Source organism: Thunnus albacares, chromosome 20, assembly GCF_914725855.1.
Source record: "Thunnus albacares chromosome 20, fThuAlb1.1, whole genome shotgun sequence".
NCBI lineage: Eukaryota > Metazoa > Chordata > Actinopteri > Scombriformes > Scombridae > Thunnus > Thunnus albacares.
In genome coordinates this window covers 24,918,676-24,931,815 of record NC_058125.1, presented here as the reverse complement: position 1 = coordinate 24,931,815, position 13,140 = coordinate 24,918,676, and the positions used below count along the sequence as shown (strand labels likewise).

General features: G+C 35.9%; 1 protein-coding gene across 1 annotated transcript; it reads left to right on the top strand.

Annotated features, from left to right (window-relative positions):
* The first annotated feature begins 1,659 nt into the window (after positions 1-1,659).
* On the top strand, positions 1,660-12,363 carry LOC122971258 (stonustoxin subunit beta-like). The gene is made up of 4 exons (XM_044337834.1): positions 1,660-1,718; positions 1,929-2,029; positions 8,264-9,784; positions 10,207-12,363. Exons 2-4 carry the CDS (start codon positions 1,939-1,941, stop codon positions 10,743-10,745), a joined length of 2,151 nt encoding a protein of 716 aa, XP_044193769.1. The 5' UTR covers positions 1,660-1,718; positions 1,929-1,938; the 3' UTR covers positions 10,746-12,363.
* Positions 12,364-13,140: the final 777 nt, after the last annotated feature.

Below are 13,140 nucleotides of genomic sequence, written 5' to 3'. Positions count from 1 at the left end.
GGATCATGGCCCTGGTGAGGGCGGTTGCAGCTGTCACATTCCATAAATATCTTGGCAGGGTCATTATTGTGAAATTTACATGTAGAAGGCGTCTCTTGATTTATCAGGAAAAGCATCAACTATTCAACTGAATTGCCCAATGCTTGTAAGAACATGAGAAGCAAAGGAAAATAAGCTGAGCCCATACAGTAGCATGACTGCTGAGCTCAGCTTTACTTTCCTAATTTGCATATTGTGATCCAACCACAATGTGGTGTGCAATGAAATTGCAAATACCAAGTGTAAATGAGAAAGCCTGTGATAAGACATCACTGTAACTGTAACAAAACACAACATTTTCCAAATAGTGTTCAAGTAACAAAAGACTTGCTGATCACATTTTCATTTTAATTGTCATCCTCAAAGTTTGTGAACACCATTAGAGGAACAGTTTCCATTTTTTTTAAACCAGGTTTGTGCTTAAATGACAAAGTGTAAAAAAAATAAATGGCTGTGTGTCATTAGCTTAAAAAAGGTATCTGACAGGTATCTGATATGATCTGACTAGAGGTCTTCACCAGTCTAAAATGAAAATTTACAATCTAGTCACAGAGAAACTGCATGGCGTCTGCCTTACACCCAACGACTCTCCAGAGACTGACAACATGATCATTATTAGTCTTTGGAGCCATTTCTAAACAAACTAATGTGACCAAACTCTTCAAAACAAATGAACATGTCATCCAGTGCAGCGGTGTGGCTCATTGGCGTGTTTTTAATGCGGCACAGAGGATCCAACAACAGAGGTCTACAACACAGAGGATTAAAATATATCAGGCTTTGGATACACACACAATAGATCATTGTTGGTCTGACTCTGCACATAAGATTTGTTGACAATAAAAAAAATACAGAAAATCGCCAGCCTAAACCTTTAAGATAGAGTATGAGCCTTTGTATGAAATTTCTGGGCCTTATATTGTTTGGATAATGTAATAATGAGACAAAACTTGGTTGAGAATGGGATTGTACACACAATCAACCTAAAGTGAAGTTATAGAAAACCAATATTAATATGGTTCAATAATGGTATCCATTAACATAGTATAAAACTGGTTGTTTTAGAGTTTACTGAAGTATTCAAGTTGCATAGGTTGTGAACATTTTCATGTGAACATGTAGTAATTTAGCCATCAAAAGCTGATAGAATATTTGTGGAATTTAGTGTTCGGTTCAATCAGTTCGAATTCAAAAACATAAGCATAGTGATTTAATTAAAGTTCACTAAAAATGGTTTATAATCATTTTGCAAAAGAACAAACCAAGAAAAAGCTAAAAGAAAATCAAACTTTCACAGCACTGAAACCTTTGTTAAGATTAAACAATTAAAACAGTCGTAAAAATGATGTTGTGATTGGGCCAAACTCTTGCAACATCATTTATTAATTAAAAACCAACTTTCTGATTATTGTTGACTGACATCTGACATTTGATTTGATTTGATCTGACTGATAAAGAAGCGTCTTGTTTAGTTTCGTGTGAAGGGCTGCACATATCATATTTCACAAATCTGAAAAAAGATATGTGAGATAACAGGAAATACTGCAGCAGAATTCATATCAGGAGGCGTGTCAGGGGGAGAGAGAACAGGATAAAAGTTGCTTCACAGTATCACAGACCATCAGACTGGAAGCTCCAGTTAGAAGTTAAGAAGACTCTGATCTACACAACTACACCAGGTAAGGACAAACAGAGTGAAAATATTTTTCCTTATATTTTAACTTGGAAATATTTCCAAGACCAATAAGCTGTCTGCTGGTCTCTTTCTTGTTTTTGGCCCTCGCTGTCTGTGTCATGGTGGAGAATTGTCTACCTGTGTGACACTAACTTCAAATATTGAAGGTTGTGTGGGTTTGCTTTGATCTATGTTGTGTCATGTTCCCCAACAGATTCGAAAATATGTCTTTCGACATCCTGGCAGTAGCTGCGCTGGGTCGACCCTTCACCTTAGGGATGCTCTATGATGCTCGGCAGGATAAACTAATCCCAGGTAAAACTTCATGTAGACAATGGCAGAGTAATAGAATTACTATTACTATTATTACTATTGCTGTTATTAATGACTTCCCTCCCAATCAATAGTATTATTGACAATATTATTGACATGTGCCCACACTGTAAAAAAATAAGTAAATATATATATACCTTTATATAAACATTTTTTGACAGTAATTAAAATCAACTGTCCAATATATTTACAGGATTTTCCAATTAATGTATGGGGTTTACTTAATATAAACATTATTTTACAGCAATTACAATCGATTATCCAATATATCTAAATACTTTTCCCATTAATGTATAGGGTTTACTTTATATGATTATTATTTGACAGTAATTGCAAGCACCTCCCTAATATATCTACAGACATTTCATATTAATGTATGGGGTTCTGAATGTACAAAAACAAGAAGGTCTATGTAAAAGTATCTTTATATCAACTTCTTTTACACTAAATAAATATATACATTTTTCTACTGACATTTTACAATATTGTGCAATCCATTCAATGCAGATCCCCATTTGAGATGTTTGAGATTTCAAGATGTTTAATAACCAGAATGTATCATAAAATTACCTTTTACTCCTTGCTTTACAAAGTAATTCACTATTTTTAGTGTGTTATCCTTAAAATTTCAAAATTAATAAACCAATAAACAGCCATATTGAATTATAATGTGGATCTGAAGCTGATCAACCTAATAAGAGCTGATCAACCTAATAAGAGCTCAACCAGAATACTTTACTTGAATGTATTTATTTTTTTCTCATTCAGATTACTTCAACAGACATTAATGGAAGGAAAATCAGTTTTGTACATTATATCAGTACAATGTCTTGCATGTTGCATTATAGCAAAAGGCTAATTTAGAAATTCATACATGTTATTGGTGGTTATATGAACAAATCTCTCCCAAATCCAAAAATTATTTTGCTAAAATTCAAATGTGTGATGTCATCTGATAATGTCTGGAGCTTTTCCAAAAACAATGAATTGAGAAAGATGTTATAGATGACACTGAGAACACCCAAGGGGATGTTCTGAGAGTACGGTAGGGTTAGGCCAATAGGTAATGCCATAGTCCATCGCCAATGGCTGACAATCATCAACCACTGAGCTTCTTCTATCGTAACATCGTGATTTAAAAGCCCCCTCGTCGTCTGTCCATCTTTTGCATGGATCAAATTACTCTTATCGATTTTTTACTCACGGAGTGTTCGTTGCACTTACAGTAACGCAACGAGGAACTGTAGTTGTCGTCAACTCGAGTACTTCACGTGGTTTACTGTCTCTGAGGACACACACTCACACGCACGGATCACTCAGCCCGGCCCGCAGTGAAACAGAGGAGAGGAGAGAAACTTAGTGCAACCATAAATGACAGCAAAATGCAGTAATTTATCCCACGTGATATCATCATCCATCACAATGTTTCACTGCGGGCATCGTCATATGCCAATTCTGTAGACATCGCCCATCCCTAGTATACAGGTACATTTTATGTTTCAGATATGAAAGGTTACTGTAGAATAAAGCTTATTTGGGTATTAAAAAAAACTACAAAATTAGTTTCACATTCATTGTCTATGAAGCAGCTCCAGACTTTATTCCGGATGGCATCACAAATTTGAGTCTTACGTCTCTGGTTTGTGGCTTTAGGAGAGAGTAGTTCATGTTCACAAATATCAGAAGTTGGAGTAAGTTAAACATGTGCAAGTCACAAGCAAATCTCAAGTCTTAATATTAAAGGCTCAAGCAAGTCCTAAGTCACTGTGTTCAGGCTCAACTAAGCCAAGTTAAGTCACTGCTAAACGTCAAGCAAGACAAGTCAATTAAGTCACAAGTCAAGTCACCATGAAAGACGAATTTAAAACACGAGAGAAAGGGGTACAATGGCAAGCCATGTCATGAGAAAATTGCACATGTTAGTTAGTCTCTACAACCAGGGATGCCTATGATTAGGATTCATAATTTTGATTATTGATTAGAGGTATAACAATAATCCAAATCCATGGTTTGGTTCATACCTTGCTTTTTGTTGTTGTGGGGAGGGGGGTTAAATCAACTACAATTTGGAATGTCAACATAATACTCAAGAACATTATGCAGGTTGATTAACTTTATAAATTAACTTCACATTAATTAACTAAGTAAACAAAAATAAATAATCTGATCTAACATGTTTTCCAGGATCTAGGGTTCATAATTTAGTAGTAAATTATGAACCCTAGTAAAATAGTAAAAGGAACTTCCTCCAGTTGCAGTAGTTAGCACAAAGCAAGTGGGTTTTAACAGCAGCAGCAAAAATATGCTGGTAGACTGTAAGCTACATATACTGCTTTGTTGTGGTTGTAAAGGGCGCAAATAAAAAAAACCTGCAAATTATACTACAGCCTGAGTCTCTGTCTGCAACACATGACTACTTTGGTATATTTACTCGCCAAATGGAAAATCTATCTGCATTTGGCACTTGCACAATGAAACAGTATTCTATCTGATGATTACTTTTTTCTGCGGTGGATTGATTAGTGATTGGATTAATTTAGAACACTGAAATCATTCAAACATCAAGCATCATCAAGGAAAAATACCATCTTGTTTGCCTGATCTTGAAGGATTGCAATTGTCACACAGTTGATTAGAGAGAAGGAGAGACCATTCTGCTGTGGTTGAGTTACATTGACTTTGAACTAGTGAGGGACCGCAAACGGAATAATGAAGCACTGTCATGAAAAGCTATCAATTCTGAATCAGAACTGTCTGAATCAGTAACGTTCTGGTAATATTAAGCTCGAGAGAAAATCAGCGCAGGTATGGATATGGGCCATGAGGCTGCCACTCTTAAGGAGTGCAGTTTACCGCTTGAACAGAAATTGAGCATGATCAAACTTTGCCTCTTTTAGTGCAGGGACATTAAGGGTTTAAAAAGGTCTGAAATTAAGGTTGAGGCCAGATCAAGCTGTTCTTTCAATGTGATCAACAAAATCTTAAAACCATTTGTAAAACTGACTGGTATCCTGTGTTGGGATGCTCAATTTGGAGTGATGAAGTAGTCTCTAAATTTGGAACCAGTTAAAACTCTGGCGCAGTATTTTGCAAAAGCTTGGATTATACGGAATATACAATTTAAAATAAAAAAATAACATATATACACATTATATATATATATAATAACATGATTAAAATCCTATCTTCAATACAGTGAAAATTCTCAAAATTACTGACCATCTAGCCTATCGATAGAAAATGAAATCTCGGTGCAGATGGCCAAAATTAGTTTAACATAATTATGTATGGATTTCTTTATTGTGAATATGTAATTTATTTACATAGCAGTCAATGTATGTATATCTATCCATGCTTCACTGGAAAAAAGAGACTTGAAGCTTAAAAGAGCGGAGCAGCAGGAAAGTGGGTCCATCTCCCATGCAGCATACATGCTAGGGCTGTCACTTAGACATTTTCTATGTTTAAATTTATATGTTTTTTTCAACTATTTTAAGGTCTCACATTCATGTCTTACATCACTTCACCCCCATATTACCCATATTATCAAAGCTCGAGCCTTGGTTGAACTTGGTTGAGCATCAAATCCCAATCTTTCACACATCTCTCACCTATTGCTAAAACAAAACCAAAAAACATTTGTAAACCATTGTAAAGCTTTACTCATATTGAGGTCCCTCTTTATTCACCTTATATTGTCTCTGATTTTTGCTCTTTGTTCCCTTTGACCTGTAGAAATGTTGGAGTGACCTAATGATTAGAGGGAGCAGTAGGACTGCAATGAGGGCTTTGAATTTTAGAGAAGAAAAATTAGATCTACAAATGATTGCACCTTCACAAGGAAAAACACATGGATACTACATATGCAATTTCAAGTTGTGGTCTCACATAATGTATTGGGAGACAGCTTCCAACATTTTTAAAGTGGATTTACAGCCTTTTTTATGGCGACCTTCAGTTTTTTAAATGAAATTACTTATGTTTTTTAAAATAAGCATGTGTTGCACATGTCAATATGTATTATAACAATAATACTCTCAGGGCAGCATAAATAAGTGTATATCACTTTTTTAATGATCCACAGCAGCAAAAAAAAAAAAGAGACACGTTTCAGCCCTAGGCTTTCCTCAGCGTTACTGAAACAAATTGTGAATGTGACTCTATTAAACAGCAGCCAGGAAACTGCTGGTGATTACTTATCTTGCTAGGCAGGTGGATTTGCGAGATCACGACATCATGAGAGAATCCATCTTGTCAGGCTTCAAGTTATGTGCTTGTATCCGAACCACCGGTGGTGATGTAAGCAAGTGTCAGTAGTGTTTTTGTAATTACTCTCATTGCCAGAAGGGGGAGACAAAAGTCCCACATTTGGTCTTAAACTGTAGGAACACATGCTATTTTTGAAGGTATATCAACTGTGTACAATCTGTAACAATTATTGAATTGATTGATCCGACTATACTTAGAGGATACCTTGCTTGTGGGTTGTCTTGTTGAACTGTGGAGTGGCTGAGGCCATGCAGTGAGGGTTCATGTTCATGTTTAAAGGCTCCTAGAGTGCTTAAACAGGCATGGTTGGTCCTACCTGTCTCAGTACCGCTGTTAACCCCTCTTCAAATAATTGCTAAGCTAAATACAAGTCCTACTCTACTGCTAGGAGTTGGCAGACCACTATACCAACATCTGTGTTTTATTCATGTCTACATAATTACAAACAGGCAAGGGACTTAATTGTCAATGTCAATCATCAAGACATCTTTCAGTCTCAACAACCAGGATGTAACATAGGAAGCACACATTTTATGACCATTTGATTTTGATATGTAGCCCCAACATCAATATGCTGTGCATCAAGACCTAAATACAATAACTCTCTTTAGCCTCAGATAGCCTATAAGTGGGAGGTTCTGAGGAATGATGGCAGTGTACATACAATATATAAAAAATATCCCTCTGAGAGTGTCAGACGGATATATTGGATAGTTGATTGTAATTACTGTCAAATACTGTTTATATACAGTAAATCTCATACATTAATTGGAAAAGTCTGTAGATATATTGGATAGTTGCTTGTAATTACTTTCAAATAATGGTTATATAAAGCAATGATTATTAAAATTATGTTTTTGTATGCCATTTTCACATGATCCTATTTTTTGTACAGTATAAAACCAATATTTACCAGGAATTTACTGTAGATGAGATAATCACATACAATTAAAGCCTAAAGCTCTCAAGATACCATTAATGGGTGTTAAAGGAGGGTAATTTGAATATAAATAAATAACGTTTTTTGTGTTTTACATCCATAAATCTGTGCTTTGATGTAGTGTTCTTAAGGATAAATTGGATAATACAAAAGAATACTGTATAAAACAAGCCTTTATTTAAATTAGGTAATTTTAAGGTATTTCTTCGATGTTTCCCTTTTTTTTTAATGGAGATTTATAAATTTGTTTGACATTCTAGCAATATTTTATAATGATTTTTTAAAATTATTTTACAACAGTTGGACTGTAAAAATGCAGATAATGTTTAAAGTGAATGTCTGTATTTTTTTAAAAAAAATTCTCTGTAGAATAAGAAAAGGTTTTTTTTTAACTGTTATTTGATGTTATTTTTTATTTTTACATAGAATTCAATGTAATTTAACATTCAAGGCCATTAAGTAATTGAATAATCCCGTTAAAAAAACTATAATATTCCATTTTATTCATTTACAGATTACAGCCTTTATTTTTATGGTGAATATTTAATTTAGGTTTTAATAAAAAATAATTCACTGTGTTTTTATGGAATTTACATTTAATGTAGAAAAAACAAAACATACTGTAAAATAATACAGTTAATTTCTTTGAACTTTTTTTTTTTTTTTTTTTTTTTACCGTGCAGTGAGCAACTTTCATTGAAATTAACGGATGCTATCTTGGAACACAATATCCAGTCACCTAAATATGATGTTGGAAGAAACTGTTAAGATGGACATGAGTGTGGCCCTCAATGATAAATTAACTTTGAATCAAGAAATCAAGGAAAAAAAACCCATTGTTTTCATGTTTCGAGACACATTAGTGAAGTCAGTAGTACACTTATTGTTTAATTTTCCAACATTTCAAATCCTCCTCCTTGAAAGATCCACAATAGCTCTGCATGTGGCTGGATGTTATCAAAATATTTTTTCTGCTTTAACACATGGTTGATGTTTAATTTTTGTAGGTTTCAACTTGTGGGATAAAACAACTATAGAAGAGAACATAGTGGAAACCCCTCTGCCCAGCAGTGAGTTTCACATTATGACATCTGACTCCATTGAATCCAAGTCTTCTCTGCTGGACGTTGATACTTCCTTGAAGGCAAGTTTCCTGAGTGGACTTATCGAAGTTGGAGGATCTGCCAAGTATCTGAATGATCAGAAGAAATTCAAGAACCAGAGCAGAGTGACACTTCAGTACAAAGCTACCACCACCGTCGAGCAGTTGTCGATGACTCCTCTCAGAACCATGGACACGCAACAAACAGATCTTATTGAGAAGGGCCTTGCAACACATGTAGTTACAGGCATCCAGTATGGAGCAAATGCTTTCTTTGTATTTGACAGTGAGAAGTTAGATGCTAGCAGCGTTCAGAACATCCAGGGCAGCATGGAAGCTGTGATAAAGAAAATTCCATCATTTAATATTGATGGGCATGTTGACATCAAGCTGACTGATGAAGAAAAAGTCCTGACAAACAAATTCTCCTGCAAATTCTATGGGGACTTCATTCTTGAAAACATCCCTACAACATTTGAAGATGCAGTGAAGACCTATGTAGAGCTTCCAAAGATACCGGGAGAAAACGGAGAACGTGCTGCTCCACTGAAGGTCTGGCTGATGCCACTGAAGAATTTGGATTTCAGATGTGCTCAGCTGGAGAGTGAGATCATTGTTACTGAGATCAGCGTGGTACTAGTGAGGAAAGCTGAAGATGCTCTGGAAGGTATTAGGGAGATAGAAATGAGATGCAACGATTCTCTGGCAGACACAGTGTCAGAGTGTTTTCCACAGATTTGCAAAATGCTGAGCAGTTTCCAAAAACTGTGTAATTATTACACATCTGCGCTCCAACAGGACATCAAGAGAACACTTCTCTCCATCCGTGAAGGCAAAGAAGATGAGAGCTCATTAGAAAACCTCTTAAAAGACAGAGACAGGTCACCATTCAGTCAGGAAAAGCTAAGCAAGTGGATGGATCACAAGGAGAGAGAAATCTCTGTCATTAGGTTCTGTGTAGACATGATGGAGGGAATTAACACAAAGATTGTCAAAAATCAGTCAGAGTTGGATAGAGAGGTTCTCAATCAAGGTGTAGAGAATACTCTGTGCTTTGTTTTCACCTCTGTGGAAAGTGCTGACCCCTGCCTTGATGCGATGACCAACTACCTGGATTGCCCTAAATCGACAAGTACCAATGAAGACCACTGGTACTTCTCAGATGAAGTGACATCCAAAATGAGAGAAAAAGTCAAAGTTTTCCATGATGTTGTCAAAACCATGAAGAACAGCAGCAGTGTCTGTTTCCTTGTAACAACCACAGCAAATATCAAATATGAAGGAGCAACCATCTACCACTACAAGGAGGGCAAACTGGTCACTGATGACTTTTCACCTGCGGGGGGCAACCTGCCCACTGGTTGTTTTCCAATGCCTGACGTCCCCTCTGTGGAGTCTATCACAGACAGAGGAGCTTTACTCCATTGTAAGTCATTTTTTGTGCATTAGTTTCTACTTTCAGCCAAAATAAATCAAACTGTAAAAAATACTGTATCTATCAAAAGAGATCCGATTGGTCATCATTTCTACCAATCACAGGCTCCATTTTTAGTATCACTTTCACAGTATCACATTCTGGTGAACTATTATATTTTCATGTTTTCATAATAATGAAAAACTGTAGCTTTGACACTTCCACCAAATACAGCCACGTTGCCCCTAGGAGATGAGTTTTAAACAAGACCACAGCAGATTTGCACATTAAAATCCTGGGTAAATATCTAAAACATAAATCTTTATTAACATGCTGTTATTAAATAATGTAGGACTACATGTGAATGTTGAAGTCATTATGCTGTTGTAAACTGAATTAGACAGTGATGAGGATTGTTTTGGTCTCTCCATCAGATGCCTGTAATCTCTCCCTGGACCCAAACACGGCAAGCAACTGGCTCATTCTGTCTGAGGGAAACAAAAAGGCGACCTGTACAGAATGGCAGACATATCCTGATCACCCAGAGAGGTTTGATCAACAACCCCAGGTTTTGTGCAGAGAGGGGCTTACTGGGCGCCATTACTGGGAAGTAGAGTGGAGTAAATGCGCTAAGAATTATGTTGGTGTGGCAGTAACATACAAAAGAATTGGAAGGAAAGGAAACAAATGTGATAGTTGTCTTGGATCTAATAAGATATCCTGGTATTTTGGCGAGAATCAGGGGCTCTCTGCATGGCATAGCGGCCAAGTGTGGTGTGGTTCTGTTCCCTGTACTGGCTGCAAAAAAGTTGGAGTGTATCTGGACTGCCCTGCTGGCACACTGTCCTTCTACGATGTCTCCTGTAACACACTGAGTCACCTCTACACCTTCCGCACTCAGTTCACAGAGCCTCTTTACCCCGGTTTCTGGATTTGGCACTACACCAACTATGCTGCCCTGTGTCCATTTTAGAAAGAACCATTTTGCACACGGTGTTTGTTTGCAATATGGTCAGTCAATCACAAAAATATGAAGTCCTACAGTTTTACTTAAGTGTTCAATAACAAAACTGATAGGCGAGCGGAGCGGTTTCAGATACTGTTTTTTTTTTCTTTACAACTTTATTGATGAACCAACATTTACTTTGGTCTAGATGCTGGTGTTCTAGTGAGGTTGATTACTGTATATTGGACCTTTAAGGTCTGGTTAGGTTTAAGCACAAAAACCACAGATCATGGTTTGGGTTAAAATGATCAATTTGTTAAGGTTTGAGAAACATATGGTGTGGGTTAAAGTTATTATTTCCTTAAAGTTAGGTGACCTTCATCATCATGACTACAATTATAACCTTGGGGTTAAGGTTAGGAGACGATCGTAGTTATATGCATATATATATTTTTTAACACTGGACACTTGCGGTTAAACAGCAGTCTCCTATGGCAAAGTCAACAGTTGAGTTAGCTAACATGATTTTCTTTTTTTGCTTTTACCTTATTAAAACTTAACATTAACATCTTCATTTAAGCTTGAATAATTGCATTTAAATCTTTTTTTAATCTTGGAGTCATCTCACAATACTGGTGTGTGAATATTCTTTGTTTATGTTTCCAAGTTAACCTTTTCTTTGTCTGTGTAGTAGCTACATGGTATATAACATTATGTCACCATAATGGCTTCTACAGAATATACTGTATCTGATTATGTTTTAGAGAAACATGCTGCAGGCTACATGTGGTTTAACTGTCTTCTAATTCTTTTGTTTTGTGAGGACATATATGAGGATACTGAATATTTGCTACATTACACAATTAGCTCCTGCAAGCATTTACTGGGGTATCTGCTAATAATATAATATATAATAGTGATTAAGGTAGAACATTGGGTAGCTTAAGTGCCTGTAGCTTAACATTAGAATTGTTCATTTATCTTTATCTAAATTTACAAGAGGTTTCATTTGTGCTTGTGAAGTTGGGGAAGAGGAAGGAAAGGATGGAGGAGGTGTTTCTTTTCTTCATTTTCAAACATGTTAGGACACTAAGTAACTCAAGTGTCTCCTCTTCAATGTAGAAGTTGTTCTTTTTGTTGAATTTTAGATTTTAATGAACACCACTCACTCACTAAGGACATTAGTGGTGAACGGTGACAAAGTTTTGTCTTTTGTTTTTTAAGATTTAGATGTTGCTGTTTTGTTTTTCATGCACAAAAAAAAAATAAAAAAGGAAAAAGATTTTTTTAAAAAATACATACATTTAAATAATCAACAATTATTGACAAAGTGATGATTCCAGTTTTATGTTGTGATCTTTTTCTTCTTCTAACACAAGTATAATGAACCACTCAGGAAACTTCTGCTGGTCTTTGTTTTTCTGGTTGTGGCTCTGGACATTCTGCTCTGAGTCCAACCAAGAGGCCATTTAATCTCTGTGGTGTTCTGAGGAGACAGTAACAACATTGTCTCTAACTTGATAGATTTGAGAATTTTGCTGATGTTTATAGAGCTGAAGTTCTCCTGGACTGTGATTTCTGTAACACCTGTTGGACGTCTCTCTACTTGAGTAAAATATTCAATAAAGTGGAGTCCTGAGTTGAACACTGTGTGCAGCTTGGTTATTTCTTGTTTGTTAGAAAATCCAGTTTGTGGTGAAACTTGAATAAAACATATAAAGAAAAGCAGAGATCTAACATGTATTTTGTATGTGGACTGGTTCACTGGCTGTCTGGCCTACAGAGTCTCCTCTAACACACTGACACACCTTCCACACCTAATTCACTGAGCCTGTTTACCCAACAATAAAATGTTAGTTAGATAAGAGCAATGATGGAGATTTGTTCATAAATTGAAAAGTCAGAGGGACCAGGATCATTTGTGATGGAATAAAACCAGTTTGTGTAGGATTTGAGTTTTTTCTTTAATGTCATATTCCTGTTGGGCATGTTTGCTCTCTTCTTGAGTATAAAAACTCAATAAAGTGGAGACCTGAGTTTACTATGTGCTACTTTTTTGCTGGAGGTTAATTCTTACATAGTGTTCATATTCTGACCCTTCACAGTATCCCCTCATAATTAGCCTCTTTACCAAATATCTGAACCACAAATCATTCATGAATACTTCATCAGCCATTAATAAATGGGTAATTAATCCTTAATGAAGCTTTCAGAGAGCAGAAAGAGTGTATTCATTAGTTTTTAACATGTTTTGTTTATGGAGAAAAAACATTTACGATCACACTATATAATGGTCCTATGTTACATAAAAGGAGAACAAAACGATTTCGATGAATTATTTGTTTGAATGGTAATTTTCGGTCAAATATGGGTCAAACACTTGGGCAGCTTCCACATATGAATATGTAACTGTGTGATTGTG